This window comes from Bufo gargarizans, chromosome 6 (assembly GCF_014858855.1).
Source record: "Bufo gargarizans isolate SCDJY-AF-19 chromosome 6, ASM1485885v1, whole genome shotgun sequence".
Classification (NCBI taxonomy): Eukaryota; Metazoa; Chordata; class Amphibia; order Anura; family Bufonidae; genus Bufo; species Bufo gargarizans.
In genome coordinates, this window is record NC_058085.1 from 52,414,545 (window position 1) to 52,439,192 (window position 24,648).

Here is a 24,648-nt window from a genome sequence, read left to right on the forward strand (position 1 = left end):
AGGGAGTGGTGCTGATCTCGTTTCAGGAACCCGCCCATTGGGCGGGGTTTCCTCCTTTTAAGCGCCCAGAGCCCATCAGTCAGTGCTCTGGTTGCGTTGCTTTCACAAGTTAGCTCCAGAGCTCTCCTGTGCTTTGTGATATTCCTGCAGTATTGCTTTGCTTGGGTTTTGTACTTCCTCTTCTTTCAGCTCTATTTCTTCTAGTGCTGGTGGGCCCCCTTAAGGTCTGGTTTTCTCCACCTCCTGATGTTGTAGGTGTTATGACCTGTTTTGTTTCTTCCATTACAGACTATGGCTTCCCCTAAGGAGGATCAGCGGAAGGCTGGGGCCAAGAGGAAGCATTTGGCATGTTACGAATGTAACACACCCCTAGTTGACAGCTGTCCTTACTCCAGATGTGAGAGTTGTCGCACGGCATCCACGGAACCCACGATGCAGGAGATGTTCCAATGGACCAAGACATACGTGGATGATTCCATCAAGGGAGTAGTTCAGCTACTTAATGAGAGGCTACCAGGTCCCTCTCAGACTCCCATGGAGGTGGTCGCACCGGTCGAAAGACCTACCCCCTGTTCAGTGGGGTCTTCTTCTTCTGAGGAAGAAGAATCTACTTCTTGCTTTTTTCCTCCAGAAAAGACGCAGAAGTTACTCAAGTCCATCAGGTCGGGGGACCAGGATGTTGACATGGGGGAGTCCTCCGATCCCGCCGGTCGGACACAGCGTGTCTTTAGAGCGGATGAGACCCTCCTCTCTGTGATGCGCACAGAGTGGAAAAAGCCTGAGAAGGGTCCAGTGCTTACCAGAAAATTCAGACTCATGTACCCGATGGCTAAACCCTTGGTGGAATCGTGGGGTTCCGTTCCCAAGGTGGACATGGCTATAGCCAAGTTGTCCCGGCGCACTCTAGTCCCTGCAGACGATGGGTCTAGCCTGCAGGACCCTCTAGACCGGAGGGCAGAGTGCACCCTTAGGAGGGGTTACGCGGCGGCCGCTGCCTCCGCATCTACTTCCATTGCGGCCACTGAGGTAGCCACCTATCTACGCTCTAGGCTTAATCAAATCCAGACGGATGTGGACCAGAGCGTATCAAGAGACGACATCCTGGCAGCCTTCAAGTCAGCCAACCTGGCTATGGACTTTTTAGTTGATTCCTCCCAGATGCAGCTAAAGCTGGCCGCCAAAACTATGGCCCTAGTTTCAGCTGCCCGCAGACCACTCTGGCTGAAACCGTGGATCGCGGATAACGCATCCAAGTTTAACCTTTGTGGGCTCCCCTTCGAACCAGATAGGTTATTCGGGTCCGAATTGGACAAAATAATGGAGGGCTCTCCGATAAAAAAGGGAAGAGCCTCCCCCAGCAGCCCTTTCGGGGACGCCCCAGACAGGAAAAGAAGGGCGGAGGTCGTTCTGGGCAGCAGTCTAGGCGCAGAGATTGGGGGGGGCCGCCTCGTAAATATCCGAGACGCCCCCGCAAACCCACCAGGGAGGCAAAACCCTCCTGACTATGGGCCTCCTCGAGGCTCTTGGATAAGCCCTGCTGCCCCTGCAGTGTCTCCTCTAGATTTTCCCGTACCCCTCCCCCAGATTCCCGTGGGGGCCGTCTTACCCACTTCAAAGACTCTTGGAGCCGGTTGATTGCAGACCCCTGGGTCCAGGACATAGTTTCCGCCGGGTACCGGTTAGATCTTATCTCTCTCCCCCCTGAGAGATTCATCGCCACACGAAGCTTCGGGTCTGCCAAACAGGTGGTCCTAGAATCTTACATTCAGGACTATATTTCCAAGGGAGCCCTGGAGGAGGTACCGGCAGGGGAGAGGGGCCTAGGGATTTATTCACCAGTGTTCCTGGTTCCCAAGAAGACAGGAGATCTCCGGATGATCATCGATTTGAGATTCCTCAATCGATTTATAAGGAAAACAAGGTTTCGCATGGAAACCATAAGGTCAGTCAGCCATATCCTCAATCTTGGGGACGTCATGGCTACTCTGGACCTCAAGGATGCGTACCTTCACATTCCGATCCATTCCGCTTCCCGGAAACTCCTCAGGATCGCGGTCCAGATCTCAGGGGTTTGCAGGCACTTTCAGTTCGCCGTGCTTCCCTTCGGAATCTCTTCTGCCCCCCTCATCTTCACCAAGGTGGTGGTTTCGGTGGTGGCAGCTTTGAGACTCCAAGGTCTGACTATTATTCCTTATCTGGACGATTGGCTTTTCATAGCCTCTTCAGTTCCGATCCTTACCCACCATCTTCAGGTCGCAGTCTCCTTTCTCTTCCGCCTAGGCTGGATTATCAACTGGCAGAAGTCGAATGTGAGCCCATCGACTTCAATCCATTACTTAGGATTCGTGGTCGACTCTGGGGAGATGTCCCTCCGGTTGACTCCAGAAAGGAGAGCGTGGATTCAGGACCTGGCAAAGGTCCTTTATGTCCCCCGTCGAGTCTCTATCCGGACTCTCATGAAGATGCTGGGGCTCATGTCAGCGGCTGCGGATGCGGTCCCTTGGGCGTTATGGCATCTCCGTCCTCTTCAGTCGGAGGTCTTACACCTATGGAACGGCAGCCCTGCGGGGCTAGATTCCCTGTGCTCCCTGTCCGGTCAAACCCAAAATTCCCTCAAATGGTGGTTTCAGCTACCAGCAGGGAAGTCTATGACCCAACCAGCTTGGGTCATATTGACTACAGACGCGTCCCTTGTAGGCTGGGGCGCTCACCTGGACGGATCCCCAATTCAGGGATCTTGGTCTCCTCTGGAGCGGCATCTTTCCTCCAATCTTCGCGAGATGCGAGCTATCCAGCTAGCCCTCCTTCACTTTGCGCCTCAGATCCGGGGCAAAGCAGTGAAAGTCCAGTCAGACAATATGACTGCAGTCCTCTATATAAACAAACAGGGAGGCACAAGATCATTGCCCCTTCTGTCAGAGATCGGGGTAATTCTTCAGTGGGCAGAGCTGAACCTTTCCCATCTATCTGCCGTTCATATTCCAGGCTCCCTCAATATGATAGCGGACCGCTTAAGTCGAGGATTTATCGACCATGGAGTGGTCTCTGCATCCGGAGATCTTCAGGCAGCTAGTTCACAGATGGGGTATGCCAGAAGTGGATCTCATGGCAACCAGGTTCAACACCAAGGTGATGAGGTTCTGTTCCCTCTACAGGGAAGACAACCCCCTGGCGATAGATGCTCTGTCAATACCGTGGAGGTTCAGGCTGGCTTACATCTTCCCTCCCTTTTCCATGATACCGAGGGTATTGATGAAAATCCGTCAGGATCAGGCCTCGGTAATAGCTATCATACCGTTTTGGCCCAGAAGATCCTGGTTTACCCAGCTCATTCAGATGAGTCGGGGACAATACTGGAGACTCCCCCCGGAGCAGACCCTGGTGTCGTGGGACACTCACCTCTGCCCAGATCTGCACAGGTTCAACCTGAAAGCCTGGAGGTTGATCAGTCCCTTCCCAATATAGAAGGGCTTTCCGAGTCGGTCCTGAGAACTTTGTCGCATTCCCGAGCAGAGTCTACAAAGAAGGCCTACTCCAGGATCATGAGAATCTTCGAGGCATGGTGTGATTCCAGACAGGTGGCGTCTGCAGATCCGCCCCTTCCTGCGATACTTCAATTTCTTCAGGATGGATTAGATAGAGGCCTATCTCCAGCTACCTTGAAGGTACAGGTTTATGCCATCTCGGCCTGTCTCAACAGGCCACATTCTCGGGACCCACTCATCAAACGCTTCCTGAAGGGAGCTGAAAGACTAAAGCCTACTATACTGAAACCTATCCCCCAGTGGGATCTTTCAGTAGTGCTCAGGGGGCTAGCATCTCCCCCCTTCGAGCTCTTGGAGGAAGTAAATTTTAAATTTTTGACTTTAAAGATGGTCTTTCTTCTGGCTATAGCTTCAGCCAAAAGAGTTTCTGAATTGCTGGCTTTCTCCGCAAATCACCCGTACATTATTTTTCTACAGGATAGAGTACTCCTGAAGTTTTTACCTTACTTCAGGCCTAAGGTGCCTACTTTCCAGAACATCAATCAGGTAATATCTTTACCAGTTTTGTTTACAGCCTCCTCCTCTGATACTCCAGCTAGAGACCCGCTGGATATTTCAAGATGCCTCCAGATCTATGTGGATAGATCTAGTGAGTTCAGGATAGATGAGAATCTTCTTATCCTGTTTGCCGGTAAGTCTAAAGGCCGTAAAGCGTCTAAAGCCACCATTAGTCGCTGGATCAAGGAGGCCATTATGGAAGCTTTCGTCTCCCAATCCTTAGATCCTCCCGAGTTTGTGAGGGCCCATTCTACTAGGGCGGTCTCCACCTCGGTTGCGGAGAGAAGACTCCTCCCCTTAGAGTTGATCTGTAAGGCGGCCTCCTGGAGCTCTGAGTCAACCTTCATCTCCCATTATAGGATAGATGCTAGGATGGCAGAGTTTTCGGCTTTTGGGCAGACTGTTCTTAGTTCTGCCAGGCATGAGGACCCTCCCTAGGGGATTCTTCTTGCTATCTCCCCATCTGTGCTGCTGTTGAGGACGTAAGGGAATCGTTAATTTCTAACGATAATTTGTTTTCCCTTAGTCCTAACAGCAGCACACAAATATCCCACCCTAAATACATTATGCTTGTTAAAAACACGGTGGGCTGGGGGGTGATCTCCTCCCTTTCAGGGAGCTGAAGATCGTTTATTGGTTCTTGGGCTCATTAAAATTCCGCCGGTCCTACCAGTCCACAGGGGCAGTTAACCCCATCTGTGCTGCTGTTAGGACTAAGGGAAAACAAATTATCGTTAGAAATTAACGATTCTTCACTTCCCCTCATGTCCCATGATGTCATCACAAGTCTTCATCGCCATTTCTCTGCACTGCTGAGCTCCACCCCTTGCACTGATCACATGACTGTGACGTCATCACGGGTCCTTCAGCTCCAGTAGAAGGATGTTACTGGTGTCCTGTGGTAATGATTAGTTTCATACGTATTGCGCGTTCCGTAGTGGCTGTACTGTGTGTAGAGCGCTTATACTGCGGTGGACAGGGGACCTTGACAGAAAATACTGCCGTAAAAACAGAAACAAAAAAAAAAACTAACACTTTTTGAACAAAATACCTGCTAGGCCTATAAAATACCAGCAAGGTGGCAACCCTACCTGTAGAAGTCTCAGAGACGAAGGTTCCCTGAGTTCGGGCCTAGCTCTGAGGAGAATGCACATGCAGTTCTTCACTGTAGCAACCTTAAGAGCAGACAGACTTTCTCATAAATCAGGGGCGGACCCAAGTCCATCACCTGAAAACCTAGCAGGATGAGCCAAGGTTTAGGCCCTGGTTAATTGTCAGGGTACACATATATAGCAAATCACAACATTTAACTTAACAGTATAACATTACATCAGTTAACCCTTTGCAGTGATTCTGTTCTCGGGTACTGCACTATTAGGGTCCATTCAGACAGATGAACAGTATGAACGGGTCCGCACCCGTCCTGCAATATTGCGGACCCATTCATTTCAATGGGACTGCAAAAGAAGCCAGGTTTCGTGGTTCCGTTCCGCGGAAAGGATAGAGCATGTCCTATTCTTGTCCGCAATCACGGACAGGATTAGGCATTTTCTATTATGGTTGTGGCCATGTGTGGTCCACTACAGCCATCTGAATGTGCCACAGCCTCCTGGACCCATCACGTCTTGTACTCACCACCTGGATCCTTCTAGTCCTGACATGGGCAGGAAGCAGTTGCCCTGTTTAAAGCTGCCACCTGCTGGTGGGATTAATTATAGCTCTCCTTCATCAGGAAGAAAACCGACTCTCTAGTGCCACCTTTAGGTGGCTACCCTTTTGTCTGCTATAAGACAGAGAAGGCAATTGTTAAAGCTAACCTTGTAGAGAAAAACACAACCCATAAATTAAATTTAAAAAAAAAAAACTAAAATTTATTAGAATCTTACAAAAATACAGTAATTCTCCTGTGCATCTCATTATTCTCACAATTATCCCATGAAAAATAAAATAAATTAATAATTTAAGTCCTTGGCCCTTGGGTGACAACTAACAAGGCGGCCATTGTATCTCCCTCAGAGCTTTTCCACAGACTGGCAAATCGACATGAAAATTCCTTGAAGCCATCATCATGGGATCTAATGGATTAGTAAATAGTCTGCAGTACTGAAAACAAAAAAATGGATATGAATTTCAGTTGTAAGGTTGAAGAACCTTAAAGGGGCTGTCCCAATAGTACATTACCTGTCTATATACCGTATTAAGGCATATGGAGGGCAATGGCGGATCATAATAGGACATTTTGGATTGCCGCCCAAAACGCCCATCAATATTCCTGCACAACTCTAGGTCAAAACATTCAGGGCTTTTGCCTCGGACAGTCTGCCCAGTGCCCCTAATTTGAATACTGTGGCGGGGGTCCGGATACCGATGGCTGTTACCCCAGCCATTCACTCTCAAAAGGCCACTGGGCCTGAAGCCTATAAGGCCGTAGAGCGGCACAAGCAGTCAGAATGCAATGACATCATCGTGATGCTTGTGTCGGGTCACAGGTAGCACGATGATGTCATCGCGATGATGCAGGTAACTCAGGCCAGAAGTCAGGACTGTGGTTTGCATCACAGCTTGCGGGAGCGATTTTTTTTATTTTTCTTTGTCACTACTACTGCAAGGCACTTCAAGAGGTAAACTGGGGCTTTAAAGCGTGACATTATGGCTACTAAGTGCTCCGCATGGGGGGCTTTATAACTACTAGGGGCACTGGTGTGGCCATATTATGACTGGGCGCATTATTACTACTGTGGCCATTATAGCGAGGCATTATTGCTACTGCAGGCTCTATAGGAAGGCCTGACGCTGGGTTCAGACCTTGAACGTACACTCTGTATGCGCGATTGTACGGGCGTTTGCAATCGCGCATACAGAGACAAGCGAACGCCCATTGTCGCGCGTTCCCGCTGAAGTCTATGTACGGGAACGCGCGACAAGATGCTCCAAAGAAGCTCATGTACTTCTTGGGGCGTCGGGCGTTTTACAGCGCGATCGTACGCGCTGTAAAACGCTCAGGTGAGAACCATGCCCATAGGGAATCATTGGTTGTTGCCTGTTGAGCGTTTTACAGCGCGTAGGAACGCGCTGTAAAACACTCAGGTCTGAACCCAGCCTTATAGAGAGGCTTTATCACTCCTGGGGCCACTGTAGGGGGGGCTTTATTACTATTATTATTACTTTATTACTGGGGCACTATGGGTACATTGTTACTACTGAGAGTACTATGGGGGCATTTTTATTAGTGAAAACAATATGGAGGGCACTACTACTAATGGGGGCACTCAGGGAAATAATCACTATTGGGGCAATTTAGGGGGTTTATTACTAATGAGGGCACTCTGGGAGAGAATTACTATTGATAGGGCTTTTGGGACTAATCTTATTATGAGGGGGACTATCTGTATGGTACTATTATTTCTGCAGTATAGTATTTTGGGGCATTGGGGAGCACAGTTTATTTATTATACACACTTATATAGCGCTACTAATTCTGCAGCGCTTAGTTGGCACAGTATTGGCGGCAGCAGCAGGATAACATTGTTGGGGCACCAGAAGGAAGAGGATGAGAGAAAAGCAAGGAACCAAAGATGTTTGTGTGGCATCAACCTAAGATGGCATCTGCTTCCTTGGAGAAGATGATGAAACAGAATGTCTACATCAGAGGAGACCTCACTGGATGTAATAGGTATGTGGTACTGCATTCTCCTGTATGTTTGGTAGTGCTGAATTTAATGTCAGGGTATGTCTTTAGCATTAGGGCTGGGGGGGTGTAATTTTTTTTATCCCATGGGACCCAGGCTTGAGGAACAGCCCGGTGTCTTTGGGCCACTTAATCCGCAGTTGATGGAGGACATTCCCTGGTTGGGACTCCGCAGTTGATGGAGGACATTTCCTGGTTGGGACCCCTCCCTCTCTATTAGCCAGACTTCAGAGTGATGCGAGCAACATGGGCAAAATGTAATACCACATTTCCCCAGTAGTGGCCTCTGCAGAAGAAACAAGCAACTTTGTGTCAGAGGTGTCAGCTAATTTCTCATCAAGAATTTCCTAATTGGTTCCTTCTGCTTGGTCTTCTACTCCTGGTCCATATTACATTGTAGATCTGATCCAGATGACCAACATTTCTAAATGATTAAAGAAAATAAATTCATGAACTTTTCCGGATTATCCGATGCAGGCAAAAAGGAATTTCACTCTAGCTGTCTCAAAAAGCTGTGGTGGCCACCCCTCTTTCCAGAATGCAGATAAGGACTGGAGGTAAAGAAAATGCTTTTCAAGTTTTGGATAAAAAAAAAAAAAAATTCTTCACAGTTGGTTGGAAACTGCATTACGGTCCTCGCTGGAGGTCCAGCCTGTGCCCTCCGAAGATAACCCTCATGGGCAAGCCACTGGTCCTTTTCACAAGAGACCATCACATGGTCGAATCGGAGCGATAACGTCAATGAAGTAACCTGCCAAAGCAGAGAGCTGGCAGGAGGGTGGCATCTCATGTACCCACCCCTGAGGTTGCCAGTGGAGTCCTTATTTGGGATGACTGGGTCCGGCTCCTCCAACCTCAGTCCCTCATGTAGAGCTTCATTACCCCGGCATTGTGCAGCTTCTGCCAGAGGTTCATCTCCTTACGGAAGTTGTGGTTTGAATAGAAGATGACCGGCTTGTAGGTGGAGTCAAAGTAGTGGTCGGAAAATGTCTTATAGTTTGGCGTCATGAACCCATAAGCGCTGACCTGGAGGGGACAAGAGAGGCAGTGGTTAATCTCGATGTGGCCATAAGGTGACCCCTTTGGGGGTGGTGGTGTTTGGGTGGGAGGTGACCACTACCATGGAATCAATAAAATGGTTTCATTATAAGGAGCGGGTGAGTGCTACTTCTGCGCCCCCTATCGCCACCTTCCTTTCTCAGAGACCTACCAGGGGAACCTTCGCCATTAAGGGTACGCCTACATGGCGACACTGGTCGCGGTCATGTACGCAGGGGCATTGCAGAGCCCATAGAAATGAATGGAGTTGGAATGCATGTTGCGCAACTGTGACCCCTGAATCGCAAAAAAGAGTTGGATTTTTTCCGCGATTCAGGAGTCGTAGTTGCGGCACACATGCACCGCGACCCCATTCATTTCTATGAGATCACCGCTACACTGCAATGTGCCTGCATACCTGACTGCGACCAATGTCTACATGCAGCCATACCCTTAAAGGGGATGTCCCGCAAATAATATTCTACGGTTTTCTAACCAGCATCCTGATCTGAATACTTCTGTAATTGCATGTCATTACAAATGTAGCATAGCTACGGAGTTATTCAATGAAATCTATCCATGTAGCGCCATCTGCTGGTTGCTCTTTTTCTAATTTCTTTGTCCTGTTCACAGAGATGGAAGCACATGCTCAGTTCCATCCTTCAACTGTCACCAGCTGCATCAGACAGGACATGCCCCCCCCCCCCCCAACTGCCAGCTTGAAATTAATCTAGCAGAACAATTGGAGCAATGAATGGGGAGATCTCTGGATCCATGTGAGGTACAGGGCTGGTTCTAGCTTTGTTAGAAAGATCATTTGAAGTGCTATACTATATATGATTTTCATACATGGGAGAACTCCTGATGCTGAGATTTCAATACTTGGAAAATGTGTAAATTATGGGAAATAGAATCATTTTGGGGTCCGGTCTGGATTAATGGGATCTGAGATCACTGTTGTGGGCATATATCTCCCTCTATTCTGTTCTCACTGTAAGGTCCTTATAGAGGGGACAATATACAGGGAATATTTGGGGGAAAAAGGGTTTATTCTAAACACACTTCACTCTCTGACAAGCCATGCCACAACACACCCCACTCCATACCAAACCCAAACCCCAATAAAACATCCTCTGTGTCCCTAGAAAAAAGTTCTCAAATGTTTGCAACCATGAAAGGGGTCTCCAGGAGGGGGCTGTATTTGGTACTACAGCACATCTCCATTGAAGTGAATGGGACTGAACTGCAATACCACCCACAACCTGTAGAAAGGTGTGGCACTGTTTTTTTTTGGGGGGGGGGGGGAGCAGCCATATATATTTCATCTTGTACAATCCCGTTAAGATAGACTTGATGATACATAACGGTTGTATAGTGTTTTGTTAATAACCTTTTAGTGCCATTCCCATCCACTAGGTGGCGATCTTGTCACAGCTGTTTCCAATCTACTATTGGCACATGTAAAATTCCGGAAATAAACTGAGTAATTGTGCTGCTCCTTAGCACAAGTACGTTGTTGACTTACGGTTTCTTCCTGATTTAACCGTACTTTATTATGTAAACAGTAGAGTCCTACTCAATATTTGCCTGTATCCGCACCTACGAATATTTGGAAGAAGGCCCAACTATGTAATTAGTGTTGCCACCTTGTTACTAACAGGAAATATTGGCAGGATAAGGCTACATGCACACAACAGTTGTTTTTCTCTGCGCCCGCTCCGTTTTTTTTTGGCTGATGGGATGGTTACCTATGCATTTCTATGGAGCCGTTAAAATTTCAGTGTAGTCAACCATTTCTTTTCCGCGTCTGCTGTCCGTGTTTCCCGTCCGTAAAAAAAAAGTATTGCATGTCCTATTCTTGTCCACAATAAACGTTTTGCGGACCCATTGAAGTCAATGGGTCTGCAAAAAAATGCGGAAGACCAACGGAAGCCATCCATATGTCATCCGCATCCGTTTTTTTTTTTTGCGGATGGTAGCTGGAAAACCTCTATATATTAAATTTCAAGAATTACAGCCTTAGTTTTTTTGGACGGACCGCAACAAAAACCTGAAGACACACGGAAACACAACCTACAAAATTTGCGGACAAATGGAACGGATATAAAAAAAACAGGAACACGGATCCGCTTTTTGCGGACCGCATAAAACAACTGTCGTGTCCATGTAGCATTAAACTGACTGTTTATTATGCAATATCTGTAAAGCAAAGGGGTTAATGTCAGCGTTCCTGGTGGTCTAGTGAAGATGCTGTTAATGTCATCATCCTGGTAGTCTAGTGAAGATGCTGTTAATGTCATCATCCTGGTAGTCTAGTGAAGATGCAGTTTATGTCAGTATCCCTGGTGGTCTAGGATACATAGAGTTAATGTCAGTATCCCTGGTGGTCTAGTGAAGATGCAGTTAATGTCAGCATCCCTGGTGGTCTAGTGAAGATGCAGTTAATGTCGGTATCCCTGGTGGTCTAGGATAAATGGAGTTAATGTCAGCATCCCTGGTGGTCAAGTGAAGATGCAGTTAATGTCAGTATCTCTGGTGGTCTAGGATAGATGTAGTTAATGTCAGCATCCCAGGTGGTCAAGTGAAGATGCAGTTTATGTCAGTATCCCTGGTGGTCTAGGATACATGGAGTTAATGTCAGTATCCATGGTGGTCTAGTGAAGATGCAGTTAATGTCAGCATCCCTGGTGGTCTAGTGAAGATGCAGTTAATGTCGGTATCTCTGGTGGTCTAGGATAGATGTAGTTAATGTCAGTATCCCTGGTGGTCTAGGATAAATGGAGTTAATGTCAGCATCCCTGGTGGTCAAGTGAAGATGCAGTTAATGTCAGTATCTCTGGTGGTCTAGGATAGATGCAGTTGATGTCAGCATCCCAGGTGGTCTAGTGAAGATGCAGTTAATGTCAGTATCTCTGGTGGTCTAGGATAGATGGAGTTAATGTCAGCATCCCTGGTGGTCTAGTGAAGATGCAGTTAATATCATCATCCTGGTGGGCTAGTGAAGATGTAGTTAATGTCATCATCCTGGTGGTCTAGTGAAGATGTAGTTAATGTCAGTATCTCTGGTGGTCTAGGATAGATGGATTTAATGTCAGCATCCCTGGTGGTCTAGGATCGATGGAGTTAATGTCGGTATCTCTGGTGGTCAAGTGAATATGCAGTTAATGTCAGCATCCCTGGTGGACTAGGATAGATGGATTTAATGTCAGCATCCCTGGTGGTCTAGTGAAGATGCAGTTATCAGTATCCCTGGTGGTCTAGTGAAGATGCAGTTAATGTCAGTATCTCTGGTCTAGGATAGATGTAGTTAATGTCAGTATCCCTGGTGGTCTAGTGAAGATGCAGTTAATGTCAGTATCCCTGGTGGTCTAGGATAGATGCAGTTAATGTCAGTATCCCAGGTGGTCTAGTGAAGATGCAGTTAATGTCATCATCCTGGTGGTTTAGTGAAGATGTAGTTAATGACATCATCCCTGGTGGTCTAGTGAAGATGTAGTTAATGTCAGTATCCCTGGTGGTCTAGGATAGATGCAGTTAATGTCAGTATCCCTGGTGGTCTAGGATAGATGCAGTTAATGTCAGTATCCCTGGTGGTCTAGGATAGATGCAGTTAATGTCAGCATCCCTGGTGGTCTAGGACAGATGGAGTTAAATAGGTTGTCTCACTTCAGCAAATGGCATTTATCACGTAGACACTATAAAACAAGGCACTTACTAATATATTGTGATTGCCTGTATTGCCTCCTTTGCTGGCTGGATTCTCTTTTCCATCACATCATACAGTGCTCATTTCCAGGGGTTATGGCCACTGCTGCATCATATATACGCAGGGGCCAGGTCGGGAGCTGCTGCGTATGTGTGCTTATTCACGCTTCCACGGGCCCGAACACCAGAGAGGCCAGTGCTTTTTCGTATATTGTGCAAGCACGACCACCGCTACTGGATTCCAGGGTGGTTGTAGCCATGGAAATGAGCAGTATATAATGTGATGGAAAGGAGGCAATATGGACAATCCCAATTAATTAGGAGGTGCCTTGTATTACCTTTACCTACATGATAAATTCCATTTGCATCCCTGGTGGTCTAGGAGAGAGGGGGTTAATATCAGCATCCCTGGTGGTATAAGGCAGATGTGGTTAATATTAGCATCCATGGTGGTTTCCTTCTGTGAAGGGGTTAATGTAAGCATCACTGGAGGTCTAGGACATATGGAGCTAATATCACCATCGCTTGTGGTCTAGCGCAGATGGGGTTAATGTCAGCATCCCTGGTGGTCTAGGGCAGATGGGGTTAATATCGCTATCCCTAGTGGTCAGTGACAGATGGGAATAATTCAGCATCTCTGGAGGTCTAGGACAGATAGGTTAATATCAGCGTCCCTTATCAGCGTAGTTTAGGTTAGATGGAGTTATTAGCATCCCTTGTGATGTAGGACAGATGGGGTTAATATCAGCATCCCTGGAGGTCTAGGACAGATGGGGTTAATATCAGCATCCCTGGAGGTCTAGGACAGATGGGGTTAATATCAGCATCCCTGGAGGTCTAGAACAGATGGGGTTAATAGCAACATCCCTAGTGGTCTACAGCTGAGTCATATCATATAGATCAGTGCCGACTGTGTGATAGCGTGTCGGTGCACAGTCTTAGCGTTGCATCCCCAATAGTAATAATAATAAAGCAGGTCCGGTGTAACGTTACATTACCCTACTTCGTGAGATTTCCCTACCTCGTAACTTCCGGTCGCACCGGAAATGACGTGAGGAGACGTGCGGGAGTTGTGCCGATCTGTGTATGCGCAAAACTACGGTTTAGGGAAATCTCACAGTTGTGCCGCTCTCCGCGCCTGCACAGTGTAGGGGTAGGGAGATCTGATGGCCATTTTTTCTGTTAAATAAATATATACATATATATATTTATTGAACAGAAAAAATGGCCATCAGATCTCCCTACCCCCACACGGTGCAGGCGCGGAGATCGGATGGATGTTCTGTAGTTAGCCGCGCATGCGCACTTGGCCGTAATTCTTCCCTACTGTAAGGCTGGTGAGGATCTCCGGCGCATGCGCAGTGTCCCGGTGTCCAGCTAAACTCCGCTGTGAGATTTCCCTAAACCGTCGTTTTGCGCATGCACAGATCGGCACAACTCCGGCACGCTTCTTACGTCATTTCCGGTGCGACCGGAAGTTACAAGGTAGGGAAATCTCACGAAGTAGGGTAATGTAACGTTACACTGACACTCCAATATTGCCGTGAGTTTTTCTTTTTATCTTCACTCTGTGACGTGTTTCGGCACCAGCAGTGCCTTTGTCAAACAGTGAAACACCACCATAGCAAACAAATTTAAATACCCCGCCAAAATCCCCAAAGTCGCGTTGTCAGGGTAACCAAATAAACAATGAAATCCCAGCTGAAGGTGCGTGTGGAATGGAGATCAGCAGTCCACTGCATCGGTGAGTTCCGGAGGAAAAATGAACCATCCATGTAGAAATTGCGCTGTAGAAATATCATATAAGAATACAGAAATACTAGGAAATAAAGCAGCGCAATTCCAGAAAGCTGTTGAGCGCATATTCCCTTCGGTTTAAGGGTCTGAAGACGGTGGATCCGGTATGCCTCACATCTCATCAGAGTCTCAATCCTGTTCCCTCCACGTCGGGGTAATGGTGCCTCCTCCACAATCCGGATATATTGTGCTTGTGTGTGTGGAAATGATGTGGGATCGGTAGTAGTCTTTCCTTTATCCGCGTGGATGTCTCCCCCACATTACCTAATCCATAGGGGCATTTTAAAGTGTAAATGATAAATCTACTGTCACATGTGAAGAAACCGCGTGTGGGGGTCCTCTCCCCGGTATGTGGGTGTATCACATGGGAGCAATGTGTACAATTTATACATGGAAAGGTGCCTTTTTTGGCTGTGGAGAGAACCCTTTGTCTTGGTTCCACTCTACTACTGCCTATGTCCGCTCTGGTTACAACACTCCAGTGTTTGTTGATGACCGATCCCACTCTATTCATCCAGGGATTATATTTTACAATGAAAGGTAGGCGCGTTTTTTTTTCTCCTTGTGGTCTGTTGGTTGTGGTGTATTTATCCTTTTCCTTTTGTGCGGGATACCCTCTCTGCTTAGATTTAGTTGTCATGTCTTATAGCCTTTTTCCCCCCCGAGTATCTGGGTCACTGACTATCCGATTCACTTGCTGGAATTGGGAATAGGGGAGAGATTTTTTAATGGCTGCTGTATGTTAGTAGACTGTTGCGATCTGTGCTCTTAAAGGGGTTTTCTCATCTCAGACAATGGGGGCATATCGCTAGGATATGCCCCCATTGTCTTATAGGCGCGGGTCCCGCACCTATATTGAGAACGGAGCCCCGAAAGTGAAGGAGAGCGCACTACGCATGCGCAGCCACCCTCCATTCATTTTTATGGGGCCGCTGAAAATAGCCGAGCGCTGGTTTGGCTATTGCCGTTTGCCCCATAGAAATGAATGGGAGCATGGACTGCGCATGCGCGGCACGCTCCCATTCACTTCCATGGGAGAGGCGAGGATTAGCGCTTGGTGGTGGACGAACCCTGGAAAATCTGGGGTCCTCCAGCCACAGCGCTCCCTGCTCCGTTCTTGATATAGGTGCAGGCCCTAGCGATATGCCCCCATTGTCTAAGATGGGAATACCCCTTTTAACAAAAAGATCTGTCTTGCATCTACCGCCCCCCCTTGATAACCCAAGTGTCCAGGAATGAAATACGTTGCATATCCCAATGTAATGTGAACTGGAGCTCAGGTCTGATCAAGTTAATGGATGATGTGAACTCCTGTAGGGTTTCGAGTTACAGCGCAAATGACCGTGAGATGATTCATTTTTCTTCCGGAACTCACTGATGCAGTGGACTGCTGATCTCCATTCCACACGCACCTTCAGGTGTGACTTCATTGTTTATTTAGTTAGCCTGACAACAAGACGTCAGGGTTTTGGGATTTTGGCGGGGTATTTAAGTTTGTTTGCTATGGTGGTGTTTCACTGTTTGACAAAGGCACTGGCTGGTGCCGAAACGTGTCACAGAGTGACAATAAAATAAAAACCTGCTTTATTATTACAAACCGGATTCCAAAAAAGTTGGGACACTATACAAATCGTGAATAAAAACTGAATGCAATGATGTGGAGGTGCCAACTTCTAATATTTTATTCAGAATAGAACATAAATCACAGAACGAAAGTTTAAACTGAGAAAATGTACCATTTTAAGGGAAAAATATGTTGAATCAGAATTTCATGGTGTCAACAAATCCCCAAAAAGTTGGGACAAGGCCATTTTCACCACTGTGTGGCATCTCCCCTTCTTCTTACAACACTCAACAGACGTCTGGGGACCGAGGAGACCGGTTTCTCAAGTTTAGAAATAGGAATGCTCTCCCATTCTTGTCTAATACAGGCCTCTAACTGTCCAATCGTCTCGGGCCTCCTTTGTTGCACCTTCCTCTTTATGATGCGCCAAATGTTCTCTATAGGTGAAAGATCTGGACTGCAGACTGGCCATTTCAGTACCCGGATCCTTCTCCTACGCAGCCATGATGTTGTGATTGATGCAGAATGTGGTCTGGCATTATCTTGTTGAAAAATGCAGGGTCTTCCCTAAAAGAGATGACGTCTGGATGGGAGCATATGTTGTTCTAGAACCTGAATATATTTTTCTGCATTGATGGTGCCTTTCCAGACATGCAAGCTGCCCATGCCACACGCACTCATGCAACCCCATACCATCAGAGATGCAGGCTTCTGAACTGAGCGTTGATAACAACTTGGGTTGTCCTTGTCCTCTTTGGTGCGGATGACATGGCGTCCCAGATTTCCAAAAAGAACTTCGAATCGTGACTCGTCTGACCACAGAACAGTCTTCCATTTTGCCACACTCCATTTTAAATGATCCCTGGCCCAGTGAAAACGCCTGAGCTTGTGGATCTTGCTTAGAAATGGCTTCTTCTTTGCACTGTAGAGTTTCAGCTGGCAACGGCGGATGGCACGGTGGATTGTGTTCACTGACAATGGTTTCTGGAAGTATTCCTGAGCCCATTCTGTGATTTCCTTTACAGTAGCATTCCTGTTTGTGGTGCAGTGTCGTTTAAGGGCCCGGAGATCACGGGCATCCAGTATGGTTTTACGGCCTTGACCAGAGATTGTTCCAGATTCTCTGAATCTTCGGATGATGTTATGCACAGTTGATGATGATAGATGCAAAGTCTTTGCAATGTTTCGCTGGGTAACACCTTTCTGATATTGCTCCACTATCTTTCTGCGCAACATTGTGGGAATTGGTGATCCTCTACCCATCTTGGCTTCTGAGAGACACTGCCACTCTGAGAAGCTCTTTTTATACCCAATCATGTTGCCAATTGACCTAATTAGTGTTAATTGGTCTTCCAGCTCTTCGTTATGGTCAAATTTACTTTTTCCAGCCTCTTATTGCTACTTGTCCCAACTTTTTGGGGATTTGTTGACACCATGAAAATTTGAATCAACTTATTTTTCCTTTTAAATGATACATTTACTCGGATTAAACGTTTGATCTGTCATCTACGTTCTATTACAAATAAAATATTGACATTTGCCATCTCCACATCATTGCATTCAGTTTTTATTCACAATTTGTTTAGTGTCCCAACTTTTGGGGAATCCGGTTTGTATTACTAGTGGTCTACAGCTGTGAAGGGGATTAATGTAAGCATTCCTAGTGGTCTACGACAGGTGGGGTAATATCAGCATACCTGATAGTCTAGGGCAAATGGGGTTGATATCACTATCTCATGACAGTGAAGGAATAGGAAATATCGCTAAGACATTTTGGAATAACCTTTGATTACTAGGGGCTCTTCATGCTACATATCGTGACAAATGATGGGGTCAACTACAGCTGGACACACTCCCTCTGAGCCCATGATCTGCAGAGCAATAGGCTCCTATTCTCCATGACTTTAATAATAATGTAAATCATGGAGACCCCCAAGCCCACAGGCCCCCTTCCCATATGAGCATCACAGAACAACCCCTCTAACATGTCAGATATGGCAGAGCAGATAGGGAAGGCATAATTAATATAGTGCTAGTGGGTAACCATGCTGCTTCCCAATGAAGTGCTCCCTCACCTGGTCACAAGTGTGTATAGCAGCCAGCAGCAGAGAGGCTCCTGTAGATGCCCGATAAATGTCACGACTCGTTGTCCTTAAAATTGGATCATTGAGGAACCTGGGAAAGTAAATCAGTATAAATTAAGCTGGAGGTTGATGGCGGACGCACCAGATGTTCAGGCCACGAGTGGCGCCAACTGATAGCACGTGGGCCCTATTTGTCTGCCAACAGTATGGCATTGTGTGCACACTGTTGTATCAGGCACAAAGTATGGCACTGTGTGCCACAGTGGGCAATTTATGGCTCTCAGTCACTACCGAAGTGTTGGTATGGCACTGTTTGTTTAGCTTAGTATGGCCACATTATGGCACCATGGGCAGAGCTGTCCACTCTCGCAGGTCGGGTCACCAGGCTCCTGGGTTTTCCCGGACTTAATTGTATCTGCACCCAATACTCACAGATACAGCGCTGGCGGGCAAGGGAACCATTGGTGTTCTGCCAGAGCTTTATTGTGGTGCAGACGGTGCGATTATGCCATTGTGCCACATGTGACTGTTCTGCAAGAGCAGGCCTGGTCAGAAGAGGCCGGGATGACAATGCGTGTGTGCGGAAAGGTGAGTATCTTTCAATTATGGGGGCACAGAGTATTTGCCGCTATCGAGAGGTGGAGACTCTCTAGGGGGCACAGAGTGCATGGCTTTATCAGAATGGGACACAAAATCCAGAGGAAAAAAAAGCAGGCTCGTTTGAGAGCTGCCCTGATACAAGCAGACAAACAATGCGAGTTTGTGAGCGTTCGCGTGTTTGAGTTCCAGTGTGCGTTCGTATTAAGTGTATGACTTTAGATGATGTGACTTGAGATTCAGGGACTTTAGGAGGGGACTGCAGTAAATCAGTTTCTTATCACTGCACTGTATTGTATTTTTTTGCTTTCTTTGCGTAATCCCCATTTGGTATGTGTCATTATTGACAGCGCAGCCCAGTGCACATCCTGTGTAATGTATGCAGTCCTCGAACAGCCGTTTGAGGGTGCATATCTTTGTTCAAAATGTAAGCAAATTGCTAATTTGGAATTGCACATCGAGTATCTAAAAGGGTGAGTTTCAACACTGAGAGGCGTTGACAATTTGGAAAAGAGTTTGCTTCTCACTGAGCAAGCACTCTATGGGCCAGATGTTGGGGAGGATGGTTGCGAGGAGGCTCAGGAAAGTGAGGTAGCTAGCTGGGTAACAGAAAGCGGGGTAGAGGGAAGAGTGCCAGGGAGGCTAGCCCTGATCTGACACACCCCAACAAGTTTACAAGGTTGGCAGATGAGGGGGATGTCAGTTCAGGGAGAGCACTGCTGCAGCCGGACCCTTCCTCTGCCAGTCAGGGGAATGTCAGCTCCAGTAAGCAGGGAACCAGGAGAGCAGGGCAGGCCAGACAGGTTCTGGTAATGGGAGACTCTTATTAGGGGTACAGATAGGGCGATCTGTCACAAAGACCGAGATCGTCAAACGGTGTGTTGTCTTCTTGGCGCTCTAGTTCGACACATCACGGATCGGGTTGACAGATTACTGGGAGGGGCTGGAGAAGATCCAGCGGTCATGGTCCATATCGGAACCAATGACAAAGTTAGAGGTAGGTGGAGCGTGTTTAGAAAGGATCGTCAAAACTGGAGAGGGGGAGGGGTCTGCCTTTAAGTAAAGTCCTGTCTAAAGCCCACACTCGGGGAATATATAAGTGAGGGACATGAACATGTGGAGTCACTGTGGGTAGAAATACATGGAGGCAAAAACAATAATAAAATACTAATAGGAGTTTATTATAAACTACCTGATATACTAGAGGCCACAGAAAATCTACTACTGAACGAGATAGACAAGGTGGCAGATCATAATGAGGTGGTTATTATGGGGGACTAAAAATACCGCCACAAAATGGGATATTTTTAAAAGCATCCTAAAATCTCATTGTGAGAGGTACATACCTTATGGGAATAAAATGTTAAGGAACAAGAAAAAACCAATAAGGAAGAAGAAAAAAAACAATGTTGATAAATAGAACTGTAAAGAAAGCAATAAATTACAAAAATAAAGCATTTAAATCACTAAAACAGGAGGGTAGCACAGAAGCACTGAAAAACTATAAGGAAAAAAGGAAAATATGTAAAAACCAAATAAAAGCAGTCAAACTAGAGAACAAGAGATTTATTGCCAAAGAGAGCAAAACTAACCTTAAAATGTTCTACAATTATATAAATGGTGAAAAGTATAAATCTGAAGGTGTCAGCCCTTTACAGAGTGATGAGGGGGGAGTTGCAGAGAGCGATGAGGGGAGAGCAAAGCTATTAAATATTTTTTTCTCCACTATATTCACTGAAGAAAATAAACTGTCAGATGAAATGCAGAATGTAAAAGTAAATTCCCCATTAAAAGTGTCCTGTCTGACCCAGGAAGAAGTACAACAGCGCCTTAAAAAGATTAAAATAGACAAATCGCCAGGACCAGATGGCATACACCCCTGTATCCTAAGAGAATTAAGTAATGCCATAACCAGACCCTTATTTCTGATATTTAAGACTCTATACTGACAGGAAGTGTTCCACAGGATTGGCGCATAGCAAATGTCGTGCCAATATTCAAAAAGGGTCTAAAAACAGAGCCCGGAAACTATAGTCCGGTAAGTTTAACATCTGTTGCGGGTAAACTGCTTGAAGGTTTTCTAAGAGTGCTATCTTGGAATACCTCAATAAAAAATAAGCAAATAACGCCATATCAGCATGGCTTCATGAGGGATCGGTCATGTCAAACTAATTTAATCAGTTTCTTTGAGGAGGTAAGTACTAGACTTGACAGCGGCAAATCAATGGATGTGGTATATGTGGACTTCTCCAAAGCATTTTACACTGTACCGCATAAAAGTTTAGTATATAAAGCCTCCAGATATAATCTGACCTCCTCATGAGGTTATCTGGTGTTCTGTTACTTCTGGCCCAGGGGAAGGGATGCAACTATATTTGCTTTACCTCTCCCCATGTAGAAACGCGACTCTCAGTCTGCTCAACTGTGGGCACCTGGAGGTTCGCCAAGTCTTTTGTTTTGGTTACATATGTATAATTTTTGTTAGTTTCTATTCCTTTAACTGCTCCATTGTCCTCACTCTACCCGCTCTAGATTAGCTGGACCGAGTATTTGGCTTACAAAGGGAAAATTCTTACCGGGATTTTACTTTCCTTGAGTCCGGAGGCAGCACAGAATGGGTTAACTTCGTCGTCATCCTTTTCCAGGACCGCCCACCTAGAACATATTAATTAACACATAATCAATGAATTAACTCCCCTATAAAACGCCTCCTCCACAATGCCTCCTTGTGTTTAAAAGAATAGACTCCGACAAATAGTGGATGCCAAAAATTTTTTTATTAGGGAGGGTATACTTGTGCTGCCTCCGGACTCAAGGAAAGTAAAATCCCGGTAAGAATTTTCCCTTTCCCGTTTCGTCCTCCGGCAGCACAGAATGGGATTTTCATAGACCTCAAAGGGGGGGAGTTTCAGAAAGAGCTGCCGACAACACACCAGTGCCAAAGGCTGAGCTCCTAGCGTTGATGTCCAGACGGTAGTGTTTCACGAAGGTGAGAGATGAAGACCAAGATGCCGCATTGCAAATTTCTTCTATCGGAACCTGCGCCATCTCCGCCCAGGAAGTGGCTGTGGCTCTGGTGGAGTGCGCTCTGATGGGGAAAGGAGGAGGCACTGCCTCAAGAGAATAAGCTTCCAGAATCGTGGACTTTATCCATCTTGCAAGGGTATCTTTGGAAGGAGAGAGTCCTTTCCTTGGGCCAGAGAAAAGGATAAACAGGTTTTCACTGCTTCTGAATTCTCCTGTTCTTTGGAGATAAATTTCTAATGCTCTCTTCACATCCAAGGTATGGCAGAGACTCTGTTGTTCGTCAAGAGGCTCCGGACAGAATACAGGGAGGAATGCTTCCCTGTTTTTGTTTCCTGAAGACGGAACCTTGGGCATGAAGAATGGCATGGTGCGAAGCAGGATCCCATCCGGAAGGAAACGCAAGTATGGAAACTTGGACGACAAGGCTTGGAGTTCCCCCAGTCTCTTTGCAGAAGTGATTGCTGTGAGAAAGAGTGCTTTGTAAGAGAGCCATTTGAGATCAGCCTCTTCCAATGGTTCAAATGGAGAAAGGGTCAGTCTTTTCAGAACCAAGGAAAGATCCCAGACCGGAAACGGATCCCTATGCGTAGGATTAAGTCTTCTGACTGTTTTAAAAAATCTCACGATCAACGGATGATGGAGGTATTTATTCTCAGTCATGGAATTAATAGCGGTCATATGTGACCTTAGGGTATTAGGCTTTAGCCCTTTCTGGAATCCATCTTGAAGGAACTGAAGGATGGAGGAAACATTAATAGTTTGAAAGCCAGTCTCAGACAACCAGGATATAAACCTTCTCCAGACTTTAGCATATTTTCTATTTGTAGAGTCTTTCCTTGAAGAAAGTAGAGTATTAACAACTGATTGAGAGAGGCCTTTTCCCTCTAATCTATTTCTTTCAGCCTCCAAGCAGTAAGGTGTAGATGGTCCAGACTCTGGTGATGCAATCCATTCTGAATCAGAAGATCCGGACGCAGAGGAAGTTTCCAGAAGTGGCCTTTGGACAGCTGGAACAGGAGAGGGAACCACGACCTCCTCGGCCAAAAAGGAGCTATTAATATGGCTTGAGGTTTCTCCTCTACTATTTTTCTCAGGACTCTCGGGATAAGGGGAACTGGAGGGAAGATGTAGACTGACAGGTGTCTCCAATTCATGGAAAATGCGTCTATCACCGTGGGGTTGTCGTGACTGTTTAGAGAACAGAATCTGTCCAGCTTTTTGTTCTTTGCTGACGCCATCAGATCCCAGGACGGTGTCCCCCATCTGGATATGATCTGTTGAAAGATGATTGGGTTGAGTTCCCAGTCGGCTTGATTGATCGTCTTCCTGCTCAGATGGTCCGCTCGAGTATTGTAGCAAGCTCTGATATGCATTGCTTTTAATTCCAGCAGATGTAATTCTGCCCACTTGAATATTTTTTTGCATAGCCTCAGAAGACGAGAGCTTCTTGTTCCACCTTGTTTGTTCAAATAAAATACCGTCGGCAGGTTGTCTGACCGGATCAACACAGGTTTCCCTGACACATAGGTTCTGAACCGGTGAAGAGCTAGAAGGACTGCTTTCATCTCTCTGTAGTTGGAGGATTGTTTCCTTTCCTTGGAAGACCAGAGACCCTGCGCCCATTTGTCCTGGAGGTGAGCCCCCCATCCTCGACCGGAAGCATCTGTAGTGATGATCACTGGCGTAAGAAACCGGAAATTTTTCCCCATGGTCAAATGGCTCGTGCGTAGCCACCATCTGAGGCTCTGGATAGTAGAGGGTCTCATCTTCATTCTTGCATCCAATCTGAATTTGTTCCGACGCCAGGCACGCAGCATATATTGTTGCAGCTCTCGGCTGTGAATATTTGCCCAAGGAACAGCATCGGAAACTGACGTGAGATGGCCGAGTGTCTTCATCACCCTGCGGATAGATGGGGAATGAAGCGACATCAATTTTTTTATTTCCTTCTTCAGGGTCCCTACTTTCCCAGGGGGGAGATAGAGCTTCATAGTCCTTGTGTCTATTGTAAATCCCAAGAAGGTCTTGGAGGTAGCTGGGACGATATCCGACTTCTCCCAGTTCACTAGGAATCCTGCCGATTGTAGGGCTTCTATAGTTTTCTTTAGATGTAGATGAAGTAGGACTTCTGATTCCGCTGCAATTAGCCAATCGTCCAGGTAGGGGAATATCTGAATCCCCTGGAGGCGCAGTGTCACTGCAATTACCACGGCTATTTTGGTGAAGACTCTCGGGGCTGAGCATAGACCAAATGGCAGGGCCTTGAACTGGTAGTGGAGTGTCACCCCATTCCTCTTGATGGCCACTCTTAAGAATTTCCTTGATTCTCGACTTATCGGGACATGGAGGTACGCGTCCTTTAGGTCTAGAGACGCCATAAACACCTTTCCCCTGAGAACAGCAGTGATGGATCTTATTGTCTCCATTTTGAAGTGTATTTTCTTCATATAACGGTTCAGGTAGCGGAGGTCTATAATCAACCGACTTTTGCCATCTCTTTTTGGGATACAGAAGATCCTGGAGTATACCCCCAAATTTTTCTGAGCCCTTGGAACTTCTTCCAGAACTCCTTTGACCAGGAACTCGTTTAGTAGAAGAAAGACATGAGGATTTTCTCCTTTGCTGAGTACAAATCTGTCTCTTGGAATATGATCGAGTTCCAGTCGATAACCTCTTCTTATAATCTCTAGGACCCAGATGTCTGAAGTGATGTGACACCAGTTCTCGTAGAAGAGAGACAACCGACCTCCTACTTTCTGCCCTCTGGCGTCAGAACTCGGATTTTGGAGGTCTGGTATCCTCTCCCTTTCTCTTGGACTTTTCGGAGGAGGTCCAGGCTCTTCGATCGGATCTTCCTCGTCCAGCCCGTCCTCTGAAGCTCGGTCTTCTTGAATCTTGACCCCTATAGGGACGAAAAAACCTGGTCTTGTCCCTGCGTCTGGGTTGCGGAAAGTTCAAGGCTTTATCTTCCTTATTAGCCTCCAGTAATTTATCTAACTGTGATCCAAACAGTTTCCCTGGTTCAAAGGGGAGGGCACACAAGTTGTTTTTTGAAGAGGAGTCGCCAGACCAGATTTTCAGCCAGAGAGATCTACGGATCGAGTT

The 24,648-nt window shown here is 46.6% G+C and overlaps 1 protein-coding gene across 1 annotated transcript in view; it reads right to left on the reverse strand.

Moving 5' to 3' along the window:
- Positions 1-7,078: 7,078 nt before the first annotated feature.
- The window catches only part of LOC122941255 (alpha-N-acetylgalactosaminide alpha-2,6-sialyltransferase 2-like), an 84,291-nt gene continuing 66,721 nt past the window's right edge, over positions 7,079-24,648 (reverse strand). Inside the window, exons 8-9 of the mRNA XM_044298345.1 lie at positions 17,911-18,010; positions 7,079-8,757 (exon numbers count right to left, since the gene is read on the reverse strand). Of these exons, the coding sequence (XP_044154280.1) occupies positions 8,587-8,757; positions 17,911-18,010 (271 nt within the window). The 3' untranslated portion in view covers positions 7,079-8,586. The remainder of the gene's footprint in view (positions 8,758-17,910; positions 18,011-24,648) is intronic.